Consider the following 23,726-nt stretch of genomic DNA (forward strand, 5'->3'; position numbering starts at 1 on the left):
AGACAAATCGGTTTGGTCGAAAATAGGGGTACCCTGGTGCCGAGGATTCACAAACCGTTAAAGAAAATCAACATTTCCAGAATAAGATCAAGTCTCTACATTACATCGTAAAGCTTACATTGGTGCGAGAAAACCATAACCCACCATCAATGAACATCCATTGGCAGATATTAAAGAAAAGATTTTTTGAGAAAAACACACCCAATTTCGCATGAACGTACTTCTAAGTAAATTATACAAGTTTCGAAATGCGTTGCATTGAGTAAGCTCAGTATACTTCGTAGATTGCAGACTGATAACGCTCAGGAACAATATTTGTGAATAAAAATTGTCCCCGTCCAAACGAGAACTTGGCCCGATAGCAACCATTACAGGCCACGGACTTCTTTACCGTAACTTGGGATATTAGAAAAGAGGTGGTACGTACTTAACGGAAGGCCCCGACTCAATGACACTTCCTTACGTACCACAGATTAGATAGTGGGTAAGTTTTAAATCAGGATTAATATCAAGCAAACGATGCGACTGAGAATATAATTTTGTGTCCTAGAAGTTTTGTGTTTACTTAAGTCAAAACAGTTTACTGATTGATTCGAATAAATATATACTGTTATATGTAAAATAATTAGACTCTCGATAATTGTTTATCGAGAGTAAATTTCGACAGAATTAACTTGAACTCTGGACAGTGTGTTGATACCAATTTAAATTTTGGATATAAGAATACGTATGTTTGGTAGGAATCTAGATTTATGTTTTCATTACCCGTGACGACCATCAACCTTAGCTTAGTTGATAGTAGAAATATGAATGCCGAAGTCATTTTAAAAAATATTATTCCGCGGGGCATTACATAACAGGATAAAGCCGCGTGGAATATAATAGAGGTAATGATATGATCTTAGCAATTTGATCAATTTTCGATAATTCGAAACGTGTAATTTGAACTCCGAACAGCCGGCCATTGGCAGTATTGCTTCTTATCAACACTTAAATGATTATTTCCAAAGTTTGCAGTACAAAGCAAGCGTACAAACAATATATAAGATATCCCAAATGAATATGAAAATTCGCTGCGGAATGTTAATGACAAGTTGACATCTCCACTCTCCCTTTCAGACACGTTCCATAATTGGGTTAAATGCCGAATTGCAAACGACATGTTTAATATGCGTAATAAATATAATAAATACAACGACAAGGGCTCTTGATCCATCGGCTGCCCAGAAGAAGAATGGGAGGAAGAAGAGCAATACTGGCAAAGGCCGACTACCATATGAGCGGTTCAAACTCGAAAGAGTGACCCAGAGTACTGCACTGGATGATTTTGAAGAAAGGACCAGGAGGAAACCACACGGCTTCATTACCCGTGAGGACCATCGAAGGGAAATACAAAGTATTGATAACCTAATGCACGGGTATGTTAGCAATATCGGAACTTGAAATTAGATTCAAAAATGCAGACTCAATGAATTCTTAAAAATATCTCAGGAGCGAAAAAACAGCCCTGAAATTTCCAAGTAAATTACGAGTTTAGATATTGTTCCTAAGTAGCAGATTATATCTTGAGTTCTGATTACGTGATTCCACAAAATCAAACAGTCAAATTTTTAAATACTTACTTTAATTTCTAATTGAGATCAATTCGATTGTTCCAGATACTACGAATTTTATTAAGCTGCAAAAGTCGATTTTATCAGCGAAATCGAAGCCAAAAATCCACATTTCGGCATGAAAGTATAATAAACGCCACTATAACCTAGCTATTTTCAGAAAAAAAGCGAAAGAAAACTCTTTCAGTAAACGATTTGAATGAGAGTAACAACATATTCAAATGAAAATTTCGAAGGCAAAATGTTTCTATATATGCATATGTTGCACAAAAAGCATAGTTTCTTGAACAAAAATTAAATGATTTGAATCTTAATTGGAAAAGAAATTACACAAACTTTGATTCAAATAAAAGACAAATAACATTTGTGATTTTTTCCGTTGAGTTCCTTAGACTTCGTCAAGCATTTTCTGATATCTGTGCCGAAACACCGTTCTCAGAAATGGCTGTCCACACCAACATCTTCGGCTTGAATTTCATTTTGCCGGCATTTTTAACATCGTCCGGTGTTGGTTCAATGTTGTCAGTGTTTCCACTCAATTAATGATGTATAGTACATTTCATCATTCAAAATGATGAATTTTCCATTCGCGAAGTGTTTACAGTGACGTGTATGGCAGCAAATTGGTATATGTTCAAGTTGCTTCGCTGTATCTTTTAGTGCTCGCTTACGTTTATGTTAAATTACGTTGTTCTCCTTCAACATACAGTGGACAGTTAAGATTGAAATACTAAATGTGCATGGTGAAACTTAGGTGAATGAGGATTTCAGGACGATTCCAGAGCCGTAAACTTATACGAAGGTTATTGGTGAGGATGTTACTGACATCAAGAAGTTGATCCAGGTAGAAAACTTAGTACAACAAGTTCTTGTGTTGCTGGCAAACGCCATAAAAGAAGCACAATATTCCACTATTGTTTGACCTAATTTGGCATCAGCACATTATACAAAAACCACTATAAAATTGCAACATGAGAATAAAAAATAGTTTTATGAGACAGATATCAATCCGTCAAATTGTCCACAGCTTCGTCCTATTGAACGATACTGGGTGGGCTATTGTGAAGCGTATCTTCGAGAAGGAAGGTAAATTAGCTAAGATCGTGACAGAGTTAAAAAAAATAATGGAATGCTGCTTGACCTTGTGCAACCACCCCTGGCTGCTACTATGTCATCGATCTGGACTAGCTGAAGTTGCACAGAGAATCAGTAGATAATTATGTCTGAGAGTAGCGAAACATCTTTCAATGTGCAACTCCTGGTAATCCCAAAGGGTTTATTGATCAATACCGGTGCCGGCTAGGCCCGAACGTAGATCGCGGAAGGAAAGGGAAGAAATTTTAGTCCGATAATTGCTTTTGCTAGAGGCCGTATATACTACTGCGCACTCCAAAAATATGACGGGAGGAGGATAATTGTTAGTAAATATAGAAGTTAGATTGTTCTTCTTCTTTACCGACGCCAGAGATATTATTCATCTATCTGAACTAGATATCGATCCATCAACTCATATACCGGGGACCAACGGCTTTGCCTCCCTTCCGAAGGAAGACGTGACCACAGATTATTTCACCTCAGAAAAATCTTAACGACCTTGGCTGGGATTGAACTCAGACCAACTGGAATGAGTGGCGGTCACGCTTACCATTCAACCACCGGCGCTGTCTTTAAAAAAAATATTGAAATGCTGCGTCCAAAAATGCGATGGCATCACTTCATGAAAGGGATCAATTTGTTAAATTTTTTTTCTGCTTGAAACTGTTACTCATATTAAAGTATAAAATTTAAAATGTATAACAAAAATATTCCTAATTCTCAATGTTAAATTTGTTTTATGAATCGAAGAAATATGTTTGTAACTAATTTTCGATACAGTCCTTATTAAATGCAGAGGCAGCTTACATGCGTTACATGTGATAAACTTGTTTTTGTTAATTTTGGATTAAATGCAACAAATATGACCATATTCGGTGAGATAAACGTCATATGTAACGATTTTCAAGGGCGGTCCATAATCGGGTAACAAAGTGGCCGACAACCGGGATAAATGACACTTTACTAATGAAATCAAATTTTTCTTTTACTCAATAATTTTACAGGAAGGTACCAACGAAAATCAAAATTTTGTGTTCTGTACCTATTTTTTGAATTGTTTAAAACTAGAAAAAATCGAGATTTTCGGATTATGTTGCTAGTGATCACAAAGGATCAATCCAGGATTTTTTTGTAAACTAGGCATCTGTATGTTTTTATTTGAGATTCGATTTCGCATATTAAGCCTAATTCTGGACTTAATTTTCAATATACGTAACAATGACAGTAGATGACATGTAAAATTAAGATAGAGTTCCCTCTCGTCGCAGAATTAATTCTATGCCGAAAACTATTTTCAGACATCTAAGAATTTGTTAATATATTTCCCCATGGCCAACGTTTACTTCAGAATTTTGAAAGTTTGCCCAACTACCAACCCTAGTAACAATTAAGGTTTTGTGATACCCTTGAAGCATTTCTTAAAACTTAGATTGCACTTGTAGTGGGCTATAAAACTACAAATGCTACTTGGGAAGCCACCAATTTTCAAAGAACAAATCCGGCATAAGAGATCACTGTTTTTCAAGAAAATTGTAACCTCAGCAAACTATCGACTGCGAATTTCAAATAGCTTGGTGCCATAATATATATTAAAATTGATGCAAGCATCTGTCACGTTTTTCCTAGCCCATCCGGTGTGCCACAGGGAAACAATTTAGACCCACTACTGTTTGTCACATTTTTCCATGACGTGACAAATTCACCGGCCTTGAGATACAAGATCGTTTATGCTGATGGTCTAAAGATCTATGTGATGGCGCACTCTATGAAGCGTTGTATCCAGCTACTCGACACGGTTTTCGACTGATGTCCTTACGTTGTCAGTATCTCAAACTATGTGGTATGACTTCAATTTCGAAAAAAAAATAGAAGTATTTCTACGCATCAAAATACGTCTCATGGAATCTTCCGGCGTGCCCCGATAGATGTCGTTTGATTGTTCTCTAAAAAATCGGACGAGGTCGTGAGACTTAACAAACAACTTTTTTCGTTAAGCTTCTGCTATCGATTGCTTGATTTCCATCGTAAGAGTAGAGTAGACTGGGATCAAATAGATATAAGGGTACAATACGTATAGTGCATTATCTTTGCTATGTCATTGCAGAGGTCGCTCATCTTGTGTGAATTAGATACACGGCAAAGAACATCGTTGACGACTGTTACTGTAAATCAGCTGTTAGTTACGGCGTTATTTATGTTTTCGCGTGTTGTTCGGTGAAAACGCGTTGTCTTTCGTCCTCTGTACCGTACATTTAATCAATGTAAAAAATGTTAAGTGAGTTTTTTCTTACGTAGAAAATAATGCTGAACACGAGTTTTGTATTGGTTTTTAGATATTTTTGTTTTTCAAAAAAAACGGACATTAAATTGTAATATACGCTTGGGGGCACGATATGACAGCCGTTCGAGGGCACTATAGGTCACTGCTGATCGTCTCACAGCTTGTTAATTAGCGCCGCCGGAATGAGCCGCAATGAACAACTTCAATTCCACACTCTGACGACGACGCAGCTGTCGACACAACATATTTTTTTCAGCATTTCCTTTCGCTGTTTCATGATTTCATTTTCTTACCTGAATGAATTCAATTTAATTTTTAAATAATCTGCAGTATTAATACTCTTCATATAAAAGTTGAGCCGGTGATTTTGTAGGCATGTACATTGTTTAATTTAACCTCGAATATGACCTATCGCGCCCCAAGACTTTAAAAACATCGAAAGAAAAGTACCTTCGCCTTATTGGATGGAAAAATATTTAGCCAGGCATAAAACCATTATTGCCAAAACGTTGCTAGATGTATAACCTTGCCAACGAGTGCTTGTTTGGTAAAATCAGTGCAAAAATACCATCGCGCGAGCTCGCCAAAGAAAACTTACCTACTTGACCCCACTCTTGACGCCGTACTCTACTTAGAAAATTTTATTTTTTTAAATCATTATTGCACAAAATGGAATCCGAACTAAATCTTCGTTAAACCTTTAAACTAAGGTTTGACGAACTTATCGATTCAAGTTGTGCCAAAAATGATGATCACTTCTGTTTTATTCAGAACATTTTAAAATGCCCTGCATTACATTGCATCTACAGTCCAAAAGCCACCGAATCGAAACGACAAGTAAAATGCCGTTTCTAAAACACGCACAAGGGAGCCTTATACTGAAAGGCTTTCTGTAAAATTTTGTGTTATTATGGACATCAAGGCGGACTTACGTCTGTTTCGAAGAACAAAGTATTGCTTTAACTCTTCTCTAACTTCTTCTTTTCTAAGCTCCAGAACAAGTTCGCAAATAGCAAATGTTAAAATTTTGCAAAAAATATCTAATTCGGCAAGCAATTTGTAGGAGTGACAAAATATGCCTAACTTTCATCATAAGGGCTATTATTTGCATAAACTTAACTAAAAAAAAACATTTCCACGACCTTTTTCAAATCCCATCAAGATTTTTCAAATGCTTCCGCTAAAATTATTTTAGCTTAACATTTCGTAGCAATAAAATACAATAACAAGCGACATTTTCACAACCACAATTACCGCCACACCTAGGTAGCCTACTGACATCTTTTGACCTACAGCTTAGCCCAACTGTACACGGCCTCCAATCAGGTCATCGAAGCACTCAAAGCAACAGATAATGAAGTCCTCACTCGCCAGCAAATTATCGCTGACATTCACCAGTCAACGAAGCGACAAACAATCTCGTCAGATGTTCAATGATTGTATGAGCAAAAAAAAAACAGTCACATGTGACGCGACACGGCGTCTCATTCAGCCAATGCGCCACTCGTAAGTAGATGCCTTTGTCACCTCTTCGACCAGAAAATCCATTAGCTTGAAAACCATCTGTCCCAACGTCGTCATAGTTGTACACATTAGAAGCTACCAACCGCTTGGAAGCGTCACGGTAAGCGGTACAATCGACCCCCTGACTGTCTAATGGGACAAAGCAACGTGCACCTGCTCTGGTGGCCGCGGCCTAACAGCTCAATTGACGATCGCGTTACTGGTACCTCGGGGCCATTCGTTATCCATCGACCGGTACCACCAAAAACACCTGGGGCGTTGGAGCGTTAAAATGCGTCAACCAAGCACCACTGTCAACGTAGATATTTTGTCAATATTTACACTACCGCTGCTCTGGCAAGTCGACCGACAGTCGAATCGAGGGAAAAAAGTAGCACTTATCTGTCCGCTATCGTGCTTCAGTCATATTTTCCCTAACGCCAATGCACGGGTCTTGCCGAAACAAAAAAACAACTAGACCAAACAAGAAAGTGTTCTAGCCCTTCTGGGGTTATTGTCCCTTTTACACACAGTGAATGAAATTAGTGTCAACGGAAAAATTTCATCAACAATTTCAGATTCGGTCATTAGTGTCCCTCGCGGACACCACTTCCGAGCGGGAAACGACCAAGGGGAGGGCAAATCGATTTAATTTGACATTTAGATTTTTATTTGAACAGCCCAGCTAACGGGACAAGTAGAATCAACAACAACGGCAGCAGTAGCTACATAAAGAGAGCGAGCCACATTAATCAATCTTTGTCAGTTCTGCGGTACTGGACCGAGCCCGGGCCAATGACGGTTCCGTACTTAGTAGTAGCCCAGATTCTAATTACGGTCTCTACTTTTTTTAAGAACCGAGGGCCTCCGCTCCATCCTGGCAAATTGAGTAAGTAATGCTCGGGTCGGCGGCAATGCACGGTCATGAATTATCATCATCTGGAGCTTCTTGTCGACGAGTCGGTGTGTCGGCTTTGAAAATGTGCCTGGTTGGTGGCTGCTGCTTGTGAAGGAGCGGTGGGGGGGGGGACCGTAAATCGGGAATGGGAAAGAAGCGGTCACGTAATTGATGACATTCTGTCGCAATCGTCGCTAAATATATGCGTTGCTCGTATCTTCTTTCGCTTCCTGTGTGTGACGTGTTCCGTGTGAGGTTTGGCCAGATTGATGGAATCGTTTGGCTGAGCAGTGACCATTTGTGTGCCGTCGTGGATTTTGGCTGCCAAACTCTTCAGCGGCTTGCCTGAGAATGCAAATGCGATTTTGTGTCAAGTATTATTAAACATCACTCGGAATTTAGCAACGACAAATTAGTTGACGTTGAACAAAACACAAAGTTTTACTAAAAACTAGTTGACTTTGAGCTATGAATTGAAACAACAAATTGTCTACTCAGCACAAGTTAAAGAATTAAAATCCTTGAATCACACAGTCAATTTTGCACTTGCAGTCTCTTTCCCAGTGCCACCAAACCAATCCGCAAACCACTTTAACGATGCTCGCGTCCCGCACTTTTCCCAGCCAGCCGCCAACCAAGCCTCGATAAGTTCCTTACAACACTTTTTATAACTTTCAAAATTCATTACCCTCACAGAGTTCTACCTGCAGAGGTGGCACAAAACCAACGCGTTCTGAGGCCACAACCAACTTTTATCCAGTTAATAAATGAAACCCTTTTCCGGGCAAAAAGTTTAGGATCCGGCTTCGGGCGGTAGAAGCATTGTGCTAAACATTCGCTCGCTCCTCCTTCTTCCCAGTGCAATTACAGCTGAAGCTGGAAACTGAAAAGTCTTTATAGCGCATAGCAGCCAAGTTCAACCGTCGTCGTCGTCGCCCGCCAGTAGCAGCATTCCGTCAATCGGACGGAACCAGTCTGTTGCGTTGTGGCCGGGGAAGCGATGGCTGCTGGGGTTGGGTTGGGGACTGCCGGTTGTGTAAGTGTTAATTAAATTTGCTACGTGGAAAATTAAAATTCGCGTCGTAATTTTAGGGCGCCAAGTATAGCCTTGAAAATTGCTGAAATTGGAACTAAAACTGATGGGACTCATGGAAAGCGTGAAAAGTCGTTAGTAATAAATGTCACAATCTAAATTTCGCAAGGCGCTGACAAAACATATAAAGCTCATAATTTACGTCATTTTTGCAGGAAACAAATTGACTGTAAAAGGAGGCCCTAATAAACATCGTATGATTTAAAAGCCTAACGACCTGATCAGGGTATCATCCAAACAATATGTGGAATCGTTGCACTGTATGGATTAAAGTTCGTTTTTAATTTTTTTTATTAAGGGGGGGGGCAGTCTAAAACTCAGCACGCACGAGGCATTACCCGTGGATTCTAGTACGAATCGGTAATGAAAAAAGCAATTAAACTATTACAGTTTTTTCCAAACAAGTAAAGTTTCACCTAGATCTACCAGACTTGGCCCAACAAAGTATAGTTCGTGCTTCTCAACTAACCACCAGATGAGCACGTCGATGCAGACGGCCGGCAGCGGCCCTGTTATTGTTCCTGATTTGGCTAAAAATCGCCTGCTTGGTGATTTGGCAGGTGCCCAAATTTCCGCGCGAATTCCAAGAAAACAGAACGCAATGATCTGAGGCTGAGGCCGGCCACAGCGGGGTGGCGGCGTCGACACGGAAAGCAGCAGAAAAAAAAATTTCCGGACTCGATGCGAATTGAATTCAGTATACAAGCTGTAGTAGGCTGTGCTGCAGGCACAATCACAGTGTTCGGAACGTGCCGCAGCTTGAAATACGCCATCAGCTGTCGACAGCTGAGGCGCGCCACACACACATACACACACGGTTGCCGACTTCGGCCAAGTCGGACTGAGTCTGGACTGTTGTCGGGTGGACGAGATTTTTTTCCGGTACTCATTTGTTTTGTTTTTGTCAGGTTTGGAAAGTGTTTTAAGAACGATTTAAAGTAAGCGTAGAAAAAATTCTAGCCAATTGTCTGAATTGTCTTAAATTTGAACAAAATTTTGTGGAAATGCAAATCTCGAAATAAGCCGCACAACTACTATCACTAAAGACTTTGCCAGAGATATATTCTATCCAGACAAAATTACGGTTACATCCCAGAATTTTAACATCTTCGGCAAAGATAAGTTAGAAATATCCAAGCCTTCTTTGGAAATCAAGTTTGCTAGCAAACTAATTTAAAAAGTCCTATGTGCAAATAAGAGCCTCTCTTTGTTAACTTTTTCTTTGTGTTTGTAGAGATTTGAATTTCTGCGCACTTTTCAACTTTAACGGACGGAAGAGTACTCTCAAACAGATTAAATGATTCCTTAAATAAGAAATAAGATGACAAAATTGAAAATAAATTCTCCAGGATCCAAGAATGCATTTACGCTGGTTAAACTGGCAAGCTAGTTAAAAATTTGTGGTAGTTTTGCTGTAATTTTTTACCATGCTATATTTCGAAGTCGAAACGCACCCCTGTAATAATATGTAAGTTTTTGTTCCTAGAAAAATAAGAAAATTTGGTGTTACCTCAAGTGGTCTAAAGGCACTTTTTCGTGGGTTGATATTAAAGCACTTGGTCCGGGTTCAAAATGCTCTCTTCAAATTTCGGAATGTTTAGGAAATGATCTTTGAATCATGAAATTGATTTTTTTCTTGCAGATTTTAGATCTGTGGATCTTCGCATCTTTTGGATGACGGCTTTTTTGAATCTTTGTATCTTTTTAGATCTTTGAATTTTTGAATTTGTGAACTTTTGTATCTTCTTTTTAAGTTTGTGGATATTTAGATCATTGCATTTTATGGTCCATTCAAGTAGCTCAGATCTTCTGACTAGCGGATTTTGATTTTGGATCCTTGCATATACCTTTTAATTTAATTTAATCTAATTCGAATCATTTGGTTTTTTTATTTGGTCCATTCGCATCTTTCAAATTTTTGTATCATTCGAATCTTTGGATCATTCACTTGAATCAGAATTTAGATCTGTTCATCTTTGGATCTGTCAGATCTTTGTTTTATTTAATACAATTTTTGTTTCTTTGGCTTAGTGGAAATTCGAAATTATGCATATTGGGATCTTTAGATTTGTGAATCTTTCGGATTTAAATCATTAGAATGCCTTCATCAGATCAATAGATCTAAAATTGCATTTTTGGGTTCGCAAATCTTTCAGATTTTTGGATGCATTGGAAACGGATTTTTGAATGTGTGGATCTTTGGATCACAATGGTTTAAAATCTTTCATCCCCTTCGGTGTTTACGGATTATTGTTATCATAGCATTGAATTTTTGGATATTTGGATTGAATCTTTGAATCTCTGGATTTCAATACCACAGCATTGGTCGGTTTCGGCAGCATAAGCTACTAAGGGATTTTACGCTTCTCCGGACAAGCTGCAGAATCAGGTGATTCCAAAATATCCTGACTCCTGCGTTAGAAGACAAGGGGTTAAGTCGTCAGGAAACTCTAAGCTTGCTCATATGACCCCATTCCACGTCTTTCTAAACTTCCTTCAATTCCTTACTCTTCCTTGAGCACCATGACTCTTCCCATACTTCACACCTTCCAGCCTCTTGCTAATTAAATGTCGTCACAACAGTTATTGGGATCTCTAGGAATTTTTAAGTTTTCTTTCATGTCTTACATATCTGTAACGTTGGACTGGGTTTTTGAATTTTGAGAAGTGTGGATTTTTGCTTATTTCGATTCTGTCAAATCGATGGTTGGATTTTCTAGATCATTTCATTTTTGAGTCTTTTGAAATTTGGTTCTTTGAATATTTGGAACTTCTGATGGTTAATTGTTTAGTTAAGGTAGATGAAGACTTTAGAACTTTTTATCTTTGGATCATTGATTCTCGGGTCAGTATTAATTTAAAAATACTATAAACATAAGCACCATACTATAAACATAAGCACCATCAACCACGATAAAGCCACAGCCAAGCAACCGATTCGTCATGCATGGAGCAATTCTTCATCTCTAGTTTGATTAGAGTCAGTTTCAAATCAATATTAAGGACTGTTTATTCTCTGCATTTCCCGCCACATCCGGCATCCCGCAAGGAATGCAACTCGGACCTGTTCAATTTCAGAACGGTTCTAAACCCAACCAAATAACCAGTTGTCACATTCGCGAGGAAACGTTATTCCATAAAGTGCAATTACCTTTGGTTCGTTTCGACAATTTCAATAGAGGCTGATGATAAAGAAGTTCTTCTTTTACTACAGCTATTTAAATGGAAGGTGTGATTATATTAAATTTATTTCAAAAATTTATATTTGTCATTTAACAGACAAATGAAAAAAAAATAGATTACGTATCTTCAACGTCAGCTGCATCGGAAAAAACCAAGAACAGCCTAAAGCTTATTGACCCAATAGTAATTTTAAAAGATTTGATTTGTGAAACATCCGTTTTTGTTTCAGATTTGACGTGCAGATGTCAAAAGAATCAATTCTCAATTTTTATTATGTGTCTCATGTCTAGGATTTTTTTTTCGACGACGCCGGTGGTTGAGTGGTAAGCGTGACCAGCACTCATTCCAGTTAGCCTGGGTTCAATTCCAGCCGAGGTCGTTGAGATTTTTGTGAGGTGAAAAAATCTGTGGTCACGTCTTCCTTCGGAAGGGAAGTAAAGCCGTTGGTCCCCGGTCCATGAAATTGGTGGATCGATATCTAGTCCAGGTAGGTGGAATCACCTCTCTGGCGTCGGTAAAGAAGAAGTATATCCAACTTCTATACTCTACTAACAAAAATATCCTCCTCCCGTGATACTTGTGGAGTGCGCAGTAGTATATACGGCCTCTATCAAAAACAAGTATCGGACTAACCATTCCTTCCCTTTCCTTCCGCGATCTACGTTCGGGCCTGGCCGGCGCCGGTATTGATCAGAAACACTTTAGGATTACCAGGAGTTGCACATTGAAAGATGTTTCGCTAATCCCAAGCATAATTATCTACTGATTCCCTGTGCAACTTCAGCTAGTCCCGATCGATAACGGAGTAGCAGCCAGGGGTGCTCGCACAAGCTCAAGCTCTCATGTCTACGAATTTTATATCGAATCCTAGTAATAACTCCTAGGCTGCGGATCTCTTGTCTTGTATCTCCGTTCTAATTCGTTCTCTAAGCAAGGATCGCAAATCACTCCCTCAATTATATCTCTCAACTCATCTAATTCTTGCTTCCGCTGCACACGGCAAGAAGATATTTATATCACAGTTTGTCTCTCGTTATACAGAGCTTTTAAGGGAATTTTGGAATCGGCTCTCTCTCGCCCATTATAGCAAACGAATACAAAAACTGACATTGATGAGCATTTTCTTTCTCTCATTTTCAGTCATTCTGTCCTGGATTATTGAGATTTTGATTTTGAAACCTAGCATTCTTCTGTATATGTGTTTTTCAATCTATTCATCTCTTCTTTTCATCTGTTCCAGGATATGAAGATTCTTGAAATTCTCAATTCTACGATTCTAAATAACCGAGTTATGTTTTCAGGTTAATAAATTCAAGATCCCTAACACAGCATCTTGGTGCGTGAATTTTTGGTTTTTGAAGTTCTGATATCATTTATATTTGGATTCTTGGGTTTGCTCACATAAATTTGTTCAGAGTAAATTATGTGTTTTGATTAATGAATATCAGAATTAAAGACTTTCCAGATATATACTTATCTCAAGATAACTGAACATTGTAAAATCTTGCATAACTGAAACACTAGATTTTTTTTATTCTTTGCATTCCACGATTACTTAATTATCTACAGGCTTGTTATTTTCTTGTAATTTGAGCAAAAATCTCATTTTCAGTCAGTGTTTCCTGAAGTGTTGAAAACTTGATAGAATTCTTCCGTATTTGCGTTCTTCAATCTATTCAGTCATATATTCCTAGGCAAAAAGATTCTTGGATTCAAAATAACTGAGTTATTCTTTGAAATTCATCGAATCAGCATCTCTAAGTCAGATTCTTGGTGTCTAAACTTTTGGTTTTGAAAGCTCTAAAATTCATTGATCTTTTGATTCTTGTGCTTGTTTACATAAATGTGTTCAGAATAAATTGTGTTTTGAGTTATGAATACCAGAATTAATGAATTTCAAGATAAAGATATTTCAAGACAATTAAAATATCAGAAAATCTTGCGTAGCTGTAACAATATTTTTTTTTCTTTTCTTCAATCCGCGATTACTTGTTTATCTGCAGGCTAGATATTTTCTTGAAATTTAAGCAAATAGGCAAAGATTTGGTTCGTCAACTTTACTTTCTCTTTCGACAGATTTAGGCAGCGATTGTTTGTGTACAGGTCAATTATCCTCTATCCGATCCTCTATTGACCTCTAAAAATCTTTCCTGACTTGAACTTGAATGGCGTTTACACCATCGTCTCCATCTCTGAACCGTTAGATATGTAGTCAAACATACCGATCAAAAAAGAGAGCAGCAAGTATCCCATATAATAAATATATAAAAAACGCAAAATAGAAAAAGGAGGCGAATTACCATGTTAAAACCTCTATAAAAACAAACCGCCGGGGAGAACCATCATTTAATACAAGCTGTCACCTTTTTGAGCATCTGTGATTGCTATCGCTCAGTGACAAACAGGACCAAAAGCAAATCTATCTCAAATATTGGATCATATTAGATAAGGATACTTCTTGAGCGTTTTTTCAAAACGTCATATCTGCAATGAGTTACTCTCTTTGTTTACTTTCTCTTTCGATTTTTACGGCGTCACTATAACACTTTTCACTTATTTTACAGTACAGATCGAAAGACGGTGGTTTTAACTACCATATTATGCAAAGAGCTGAGGGATAAATGCTAAAGTGGCCGAATTATTAACAGAAGAGAAAGTAAACAAAGAGAGTAACTCATTGCAGATATGACGTTTTGAAAAAAACGCTCAAGACTTGTTATTTTGAAATTTACTTCACAGCTTCCCCGCGAAAGGAGTCTCAACTCATATCCTTCATTTTCCTCTCATTTTTTGAATGTATTTGTCATTGACTGGAATTCATATATGAGAGAAGTAGATACGTGGAGACAAGAGCGATGATTTACATGGAACATTACATATTTAAAGTATTAGGTCGTTTATTTGCAATTCCATTTGTCCGTATCACTGTGTACTGAACTACGAAATTTCTGATTATTTCCTGATATTCAAAATTCACGACACAAGGGAGTATTGAATTTCCCGGTTCCAAATCTATTGATATCTGGTAGCCGATAGCTCTGAATTATTGCATTCCTTGATTTACGGATTTGTTAGAATCTTCTCCAATTATTAGTGATTGCAGCAATAAGCTCAAAAATCAGGAATTGTGGATATCTTTTATCGAATATTTTTGGATTTTGAAGATTTTCCAATTTTCTGAGTTCATGTATTCTAGGATTTCCAAATTTGTCGATTATTGAATTCCTGAATTAGAACATATTCACATTTCAAGATCCAGGAACTGCCTTTAAACGCCTAGTTCACTGAACTTATGGTATTTAATTCCCAAGATCTTTGACCCGTTAATTTCCATACTCTTTGCATACTGGACTCGGAGTACTCTGTTTTCTCTGATTTCTAAATAGCTTTGATTTGATTCCTTTGGATTGTTCGTCCTATTTGGATCGGGTAATAGTTTATAATTTTGCATGATTTACTCTGAAGTGTATTCCATATTGGATACTCGGGATCTAATCTGTCCTACGATTATTAAATTTAAAAAAAAAAACTTTATATTTAAAGTATTAGGTTTCTGACGCTTTGAATTGTAATTCCATTTGTTCCGAGCTTTCCATATTACTGCATATTAAACTGCGGAATTTCTGATTATTTCCTGATATTCTCGAGTTTCAAAATCCACATGGATTCCGAGTGCTAATTCACTGTTGGAAGTATTAAATTCCCAAGTACCAAAACTCTTTATATAGCTAATCGCTACACGATGTCTCTGAATTGTTGTATTTCTTTATTTACGAATCAATAGTATCGTTGCATCACGAACCCAGATGATTGCAGTATTCAGCCCAAGAATCATGAATTGTAGATATCTTTTGTCACAGATATTCTGGATTTTAAAGACTTAACTTCCAATTTTTCAAACTAATGTATTCCAGGATTTTTAGATTATTGATTCCCCGAATTACCAAATTTTCACAATTCAAGATCCTGGAACCCTGGCTACCTTCAAACGGTTAGCTCACTGAACTTGTGGTATTTAATTCCTACACTCTTTGACCCGTTTCCTTCTATACTTCTTGCATACTGGACTCTGAGTACTCTGTTTTTTCTGTTCCATTCGGTTCGTACGATATATTGGATCAAAGAATCTTTGGATCATCGGTTTATTAAGATCATCGAAATTTTTAATTAATGAGTTCGAATTTTTGTATCTTTTAGTATTTGGATCTCTAAATATTTAAATCTTTGAATCTATTATTTCTAGCATTTTTTTTTTGTCTTTTTGGAAGATTTGGATTTTTCGATAGGTAAATATTTGTGTCCTTATATTTTTGCAACGTTGAGTTGGATTTTTGGATCTTTAGTCTGTGAATTTTGGCCAATTTAGACACGCCTAATCCGTTTTCCATGCTTCCTAAAAAGTTTGATACTTCGATCGCTGAATTTATTAGTGTATGTAGGATGAAGTTTGTGCACAAATATGTAATTTCTTTTTTTCTTTTTTTATTTCGACTATGTTAGTCACATTTTTCCTTTTTATATTTTAACGACATTCAATTAGCTAGAAATTACTGGGTAGGGAATGTTATGAAAATTAGAGCCATAGTTTCAAGTGAGAGCAAGGATTGTGAAGTAAACGGATCGGAAAACTAGAATTGACAGGATCATTAGAAACGGGCTTAATATCGTATGGGCTTAATTTTTGTCTTCTGCTAATGAAGGTCGAGCTTAGGCAGCTTAGGCAGCATAACTACGAATCACCCGAGTTCACTAGCATGTTTCCTGGTATAGGCAGACAAGTCCATCTTTACCGTGACAATCGACAATTTCTCTAGGTCCCAAAATTCATAAATTATACATTTTATCTACCACGATTCTTTTTTTCTAAATTCGCGGATTCATTACCTTTTTGTTGTTTATTTCAGGAGTTTATTTGTTTTAATCCCTCGTTCCCTAACTCTGGTCTAAGGGATACAGGATGTTAAGCTCTGGTTTCCCACGCCAGTAAGCATATTTTTGAGCTCAGACTGGAGTGGATTTTTAATGTCAATGGGATGGTTAGCACGAAACCAAGGGGGGGGGGGCATTTTGGGTTCCACCATCCTGTGAAACTTGTCTCTACCTAATTCCCTGATTTCTAGATGCAAGCATTCATGAATTTCTGTATTTTGAAATCCTGATAACAGTGCATATTTGATTGTGATTCGGGCTCAATTAGAGATCAACAAAGAATTATTTCAATTCAAACTACGAAAAGATCTAGCAATCAATTCTGAGCAACTGATTTCACAAAACTGTTTCTGTGGAATATCATATCCCAGATTAGCCCACAATTGATGGTGGGTTGGTGTTAATAGGTGTTAATAGGATCAACACCTACATGTATCAGGCACAGCTCCGGAAATCCTAAAAGATTTAATTATAAATAACCAGAAGAATACCGTAAAATGTTTGCGACAAACCATAATTCTAGCTGCCATATATCATCGTTCACGGTATCGTCAATGCAAGATATAGCTGAAGGTCTTTTTTTCTATTCGAGATATTCGAAAGAATCTTGCTGTAGCATTTCTTATAAAAATGAGCTATTGCTTTTAACAGACTAACCTCAAAATTTTATGATGCTAAGAAAATTATCCCAACTTTCAATTAAAAATAGGAAGCGTACACAAATGATGTTGCATTTTTGTTGTGACTCTGTCGTAGCATTTTGTCTTCGGAATAGTTCGAGACGATTGATTTAGAATCTCTTAAGTTACTACATATAAATAAAATATTAGCAGTCAGAAATAAAACTATGCATTTGCTTTCTAGATCTTGTCGTATACAGCAATATTGGCTTGTTCAGCGCTGTAGGGACAGCATATTTTCAAAACGTACGTACTTAAACTACTCACAGCTAAGCGATTCGTCTTCATTCAAAAATTCGACGTTAACCTTCATTTTTATTTCGACTATAGAGGTTTAAACTTAGTGTCATTTGTCTCTTTTTCAGGTTAAAAAATCTCTAACCCTATGTGCAAAGTTGGGAATCAAACCCAGGTGTGCAGCGCACAAAGCAACCGATTAACTAACTACACTAAGCCTGCCTCGAATAAACTAAATCCTTGTTTTATGTATTTCCTTTTCCTTCTAAGACTGCATTGTTTTATTCTGTCCTAGGATGTACAATAGTATTAGCTGATTCAGCGATGTAGCGGAAGCGTTTTTAAAACGTACGAGAACTACTCACAGCCAAACGAGTTGTTTCTATCCAGTAATTCGCAATTCAGGTTAAATATCTCCAATGTAAAATTTCAGTGTCCAGAAAACAACAAACAACCAAGGGTGACATGATCTCTCATAGCGCGTCTCAACAAACCGAATTAAAATGGTATAATAGTCCTGGATATTTCTATTCCCGTCCAATCCCATCATTTATAATTGTTGCAAACGAATAATCGTAAAGCTAATCAACGCACGTTACCTATGAGAATCAGATACCAACGTGCCATTGTTAAAAGGGTAATGAGCCTGTTTTCGGTCTATTTCGGTTATCACCCTACCCATTTGAAGCCGTTGGTTAGAGCAGTATCTGTCATCTTTGTTCGATGCGAGTTTTCGATGCGTTAAAACACGAGCATTTCACCAATTTATAAATACCCTTAAGGAGAAAAAATAGCGCTTTACCCTACTACGACTACTAATCCAACCCGCGCATCAAGCTGTACCCTATCGTTTGTTCTGGAATCGAAGGTAAACACATCAAAACAGTAAAATTACTTTGAACAGCGAATGAAAAAATCATTCAAAGGCTGTAAAATCCTTATTTTTATCATTATTGTTCGTCGTTTTTGAAAGGTTCCGAAAATCATTTTATCTTTCTGATCTACACGTCTAAAGCAGCAAACCCCGTACACCCGTTTTCGCCCACAATTCTCCAGCACTAACTCGACTGTTCAAGTTAAAAGCATACAAAATAGCAATCCCTCCCTAAATCGGTGTGCCCCTTTAGCCAACACCAGAATTAACATTTTACCGGTCGCCCAATTCTCGACCGATGCAGTGAGTGGACCATTACCGGAGTGGCAGTTCAAAGGATTCGTGTGTTTCTGACGGATTCCCTTCAAAGCCCCATTAGGGGAGCTGGATCACCTAGAGGCTAGAGCGAGCGCAATTCAATAACGTCCCACCAAACCTATCCCGGCGTATCCCAGCAACGCCAGCCGTAATCGAATCAATTTCCCGGAAAGCGCAGTCAAATCCAACGACTGTACCTTTCAGCTCAAATTAGTTCTCGCCCTTAATCGTTAGTCGTTACTAGTATAACAATTACCCTTACCTCTCACTCACCGAGGATATTTTTTACCCCCCACAGATAGATGGTGGTGGGGGCGAGGAGGATCTAGCTTACCTACCTACACTACCAACAGAATGGGTGGCCAACAAGCAACCAATTACTAGCGCTCGGGAAGGATACTCGTAGTAGTGGCGGGTGCCTGCTGATCAGGACATTTTCCGCACATTTCGTTTCAGCTGCCACTTCTAGTAGGTAAGTACCACCGAACCGGTCCGGATGGGATAAGGGTACCCCAGGCAGATGAGTGAGTGAGTAGCAGCCAGCGGGCATATTGAACACTCTCGAACAAACCCCTGCCTGTGGCAGGATGGATAGATGAATATTGCAGACTTTACAAAAGGTACAAAAATAGACGGCCGACGATGATGATGGTGATGATGACGACGACGACGACGACGACGATGGTCCCGGCAACCGGCGACACACACAGAAAGAAGACCAACGGCAAGAAGAAACTCAAATTGATGAAAGAGAATCACCACCAGCAGCGGGGTAGCTTTTAAGAGGGTTGGATCCGATAAAACCTATTTTTTATGTCGATTATAGAGTGTTGTTTGGGACGCGGACTTACCTGTGTTTCAGATGGAGATTTTCCTTTCGCTGTTGAATTGCGTTCCGGGCTGATCCGAAACCGCATGCATACGAGCACACACACACGAACGAACTAACGAACGCATGTACACGCACAGTAATAGTAGAATAGTTGTTGTAGAACAGAAGACGAACGGCCTCCTCTGGAAACGGCGGCGGAGATGGCGAGGACTAGAGTTGGTTCTTAATGTTCTTTTTTTTTCTTCTTGTTTATCTCGGGACGAAACTTCACTCACAGTCGTTCAATAATTTTGGCGAGGAGCACACACACACTTTTCCCCCTCACCCGTCTATGTTGAATCAGTTCGTTTCATGCATATTGCGTTTTTTCTGTGTCTCGAAAAAGTAGTGCCTCTTCCGCCGGATTCACTCGATCCGCACGCCTGTTCGGCGCGCAGATTCTCCTCCCTTTACAATCCAATCGGCGGTACTTGAACGTACCGGTAGATGTACAATCTGTAATCCTTGCTCGCCAGCACTACACTGCCATCGTCCATCAGCGCCACGTCAAAGCACTGGGCATGTTTGACCTTGCTCTCCAAGGCCGACACTAGCTGGCCGTCCTGGGTGAAAATGGTCAGGTTGAAATTGTTGTGATTGTCTGCAATAAGGATCTCGCCACTCGCATTGATTCCGACTCCGATTGGGTAGTTGGTGATACCTTCGCCGCCAATCTGCCGCAGGAACTGGCCCTCATAATTGAACACTTTAACGCAGTGCGCCCGGTTGTCGCTAATGAAAATTTCCTGCTTGTCATTCACCACTACACCGTTCGGGAATTCCAGGTGCTTACTGCAGCCAAACTTTTGCAGCACATTGCCAGACTGGTCGAAGATAATCACTCGCATCACCTTGCACTCTACCACCACGATACGGCCCTTGCTATCAACCGTAACGCCGCGGGGATGCTGCAGAATATTTGCGCCAAACTTTCGCACAAACTGGCCGTACTGGTTGTAGATCTGAATCTGGTGTGTGGGCGATCGTTCGGTGACAATAATATCCCCGGAAGTCCTCACTACCGCTACGCGATTCGGGTACAACAGTTGGCCGTCTCTTTTGCCACACTCACCAAATTGGAACTTGAAACGACCTTCCTTGTCGAAGATCTGAATCCGATGATTGTTGGTATCGGCCACAATGATATCGTTTTGTGCATTGACGGCCACACCACTGGGTTCCGTGAACTGCCCCTCCATCACACCAAATTCGCCAAACTTGCAGTGATAGATCATTTTCTGTCGCTTGATCTGCGACTTCGGTGGGAAAATTGACGTATTCATCAGTTTCGAGCTGAGATCAATCATCGACTCCTGTGGGATGTGATTCAGCGGAATGGTGTACTGGTCGTTGATGTTGTTGAAGATATCGGTCCCCCCGTTGCTCCACTTTTCGTACGGGTTTAACGGTTGCAGGGGTTGCACTTCTCCAACGAATGGTCCCAAACTGTTGGCGCTATTGAAGCGCTTCGAAATTATGTTGGAATCGAACGATGATAAACCACCGCCACCACCACCTCCTCCTCCGACGCCGTTGGTTTGCGAGGGTGACGTGGACATGCTCATACCGTTTCCGCTGTTGCCATTACCGTTGGAGTATTGCCGATCGATTAGATGCCCATTGTTGCCTCCATTTACCATCATCTGGTTCTGGTGCTGGATCATATTCAAACTGCCGGTACTGCTGGACGGACTGTTGCCGTTGGTCATGATAAGATTGGATCCGATAACTCCGTTCGAGCCGCAATTCGCGTTTGTCGATGTAGGCCGGGCGATCGGGGGTTGCTTTGTCGTGGAGGTCATATCAGAGGTCGATCGGATGTAGCCGAATGTGTTCCGTACGCCAACTTGGATTGCCTGATAGTTCGATACAAAGTCTAGTTCGTAGGATGATTGCAGGTCTTGCGTAATACTCGGGAAGAGCAGGAGCTTGTTTTCCATAAACTTTCGCAACATGATTGTCTCCGCTAGGCCGGCACATTTACTAAGGCGTTCGACAAACTCGCAACTCTGCAGTACTTTGTCGACCTGATCCTGACTCTTGGTTAGTAGCACCGATTGGGACATGTTCTTGGTGTTATAGAAACTCTCCAGTTCCTTCAACAGTTCGGCCCTGCGCTCGTCTAGCATCGAGCGGTAGAACTGATGGGTTTCGGTTATTTCGTTCTGTGCCTTGTGGTATTGCCCCTGGATGCGCTGGCTACTGTGTTCAACGTTTTTGATCAGTGCCCGCAGTTCCGTCGCCTTGGCGCGAACCTCGCTGACGGTGTGCAAAAGATTTTCAATCTGTTTTGGGGTCGAATCCGGGTTGTGTTCACATTCGTGCACCCCATTCGGATGTTCCATAAGCATGCAGTCCTTGCAGACGGGAACGCTGCAGGTTCGGCAGAAGAACTTGAGCAGTTCGTTGGTGTGGCGTTTGCAGAAGTAGTTTGGCTTGTTTGGGCCGTTCATTTCGATACCGTTTACGTTCAGGGCCGATAGCTGACTGTTGAGCTGGTTGACGGTGGTAATGGGTAGGTTGATTCCACCACCGGTTCCGTTGGACGTTGGCGGTGTTATCACATTGTTCATGATGGACTTCACCAGACTGCTGGTGTCGTCTTTGATCGTCAGATTCAGCGAGGTCAATCGATGTGGGGATGGCTCGAATCCGTTCATTATTTTACTACTATTCAGTATGTTGTTGGCCAGCAGGCTTCCCTCTAGGCCACCTAAAACACCACCGTTTGCGATTGTTGTCGTTGTGCCGGTCGTGGAACCGGTACTGGATGACGAATTTCCAAAACGAAACACGGAATGTCCGTCAAAACAGTGCATAAATTGATGAGCAGTGACACAGTTGGAACACAGGAAATTTACACAATCGATACACTTGGCTACAGCATCCGACTGTTTGCTTTTGCAGCCGGTGCACCGGGGAAACAACGATTCAGAACTGTTGGACTGGGCCGATTCGAGACTGGACGCGGTTACGTAGTCGTCACAGATGGCGCTATCACTGGCCGGGGGCGATGATCCTGTTGCCGAACCGCTTAGGGTGGTCAGAGGCGAGTCCGATAGGTAGTCAGTAGGCTCACCGTACGATCCAATCGAGTTTGATGCACCGGGTAACGATTCTAGCGATGGCGTAGGAGATGAGGCCATTTTACTGTGCACGCATCAATGAATCGATTTTTGCGAGGGGGTTTTGATAAGCAGTTTTTTTTGTTTTCTTCTAACACTTTTTACTATCGCTGGCTAGTTCAACACTTTACTTTTTCCGATTCTCATTGCTTGGCAAACCACACACTTGGGCTCGATTTATTTTCACCTTTTGCTTTCACTAGTTAGCATCTCTACAAAATTTCAACAACTTTAAACGGCTTAAGCATTTGTTTCGTTTCACTGATCTAAAAGAGGAGAAAAACATGGAAGACGCACTTTAATAACAGACACATAAAATTTCCCTTCAGTAGGTAGCAATGAAACTCGAGAACATCTCGGGACTTCTGGGCTTCTTCGCCGTGGTCGGTGGAGTCCCAGCCGAGAGAACACGACTCGAGCAACTTCTTTTTCTTCTGAAAAATATGCGCGTTTTCCCCCTTTCTACGCTTCTGCTTCTTCATTCATCACATCCTAGCGTGATCGTTCTCGGTTGCGCACACAAACACACCCGGAGCATTCCCCCCTTCTTATTCCCATTCGCGCGTAGCTATTTTTACTTTTACTTGTATGTTTATGCTTCCAACATATTTTTATTACTTTCAATTGCACTGCGTTTCGTCGTTATGTTCGTTTTTTTTTTGTTCAGTTTACCAAACCGCGGCGTCGTTGGTTTTATGTAATGTTTTGACGGTTATTAACTACGCGCGTCTCGGCTTCTTGATCTAAAGCTTCTGTCGAGTGACTAGAATCGCCGAGGTTCCACCGTTTTCCGTTGTGTGCGATTAACTTTAAAGGAACGAAATGTAAAACGGACAAAAAACGATCCGATCGCACAGGAACAGGGAAACCCGTATTGAAATGGAACCGGAGAACGTCAGGATGTGTGCATGTGAGCGCAAAGAAAAACCATAAAAAATGCAACTTGAAACACAGGGAGGTAATGATGGATTGGTCTGGATATGTATGGCCCAAGGAAGAAGGAAAGGATGTAACGAAAAAATGATA

At 39.8% G+C, this 23,726-nt stretch overlaps 2 protein-coding genes across 9 annotated transcripts in view; both read right to left on the bottom strand.

The window, feature by feature from the left end:
• LOC131682206 (protein disks lost) overlaps positions 1-23,726 on the bottom strand; it is a 763,875-nt gene that overhangs the window by 409,245 nt on the left and 330,904 nt on the right. The window lies entirely within an intron of this gene.
• The window catches only part of LOC131682207 (brain tumor protein), a 30,641-nt gene that overhangs the window by 6,210 nt on the left and 705 nt on the right, over positions 1-23,726 (bottom strand). For 6 of the 7 annotated variants that reach the window (XM_058963530.1, XM_058963528.1, XM_058963529.1 and 3 more), the window contains exon 2: positions 19,556-22,966. In XM_058963530.1, the coding sequence (XP_058819513.1) occupies positions 19,986-22,721 (2,736 nt within the window). In that variant the 5' untranslated portion in view covers positions 22,722-22,966 and the 3' untranslated portion in view covers positions 19,556-19,985. Of the gene's footprint in view, positions 1-19,555; positions 22,967-23,318; positions 23,708-23,726 lie in introns of those variants that run through there. The other variant, XM_058963534.1, reaches the window with a different exon arrangement.

Source organism: Topomyia yanbarensis, chromosome 2 (genome assembly GCF_030247195.1).
Source record: "Topomyia yanbarensis strain Yona2022 chromosome 2, ASM3024719v1, whole genome shotgun sequence".
Taxonomy (NCBI): Eukaryota; Metazoa; Arthropoda; class Insecta; order Diptera; family Culicidae; genus Topomyia; species Topomyia yanbarensis.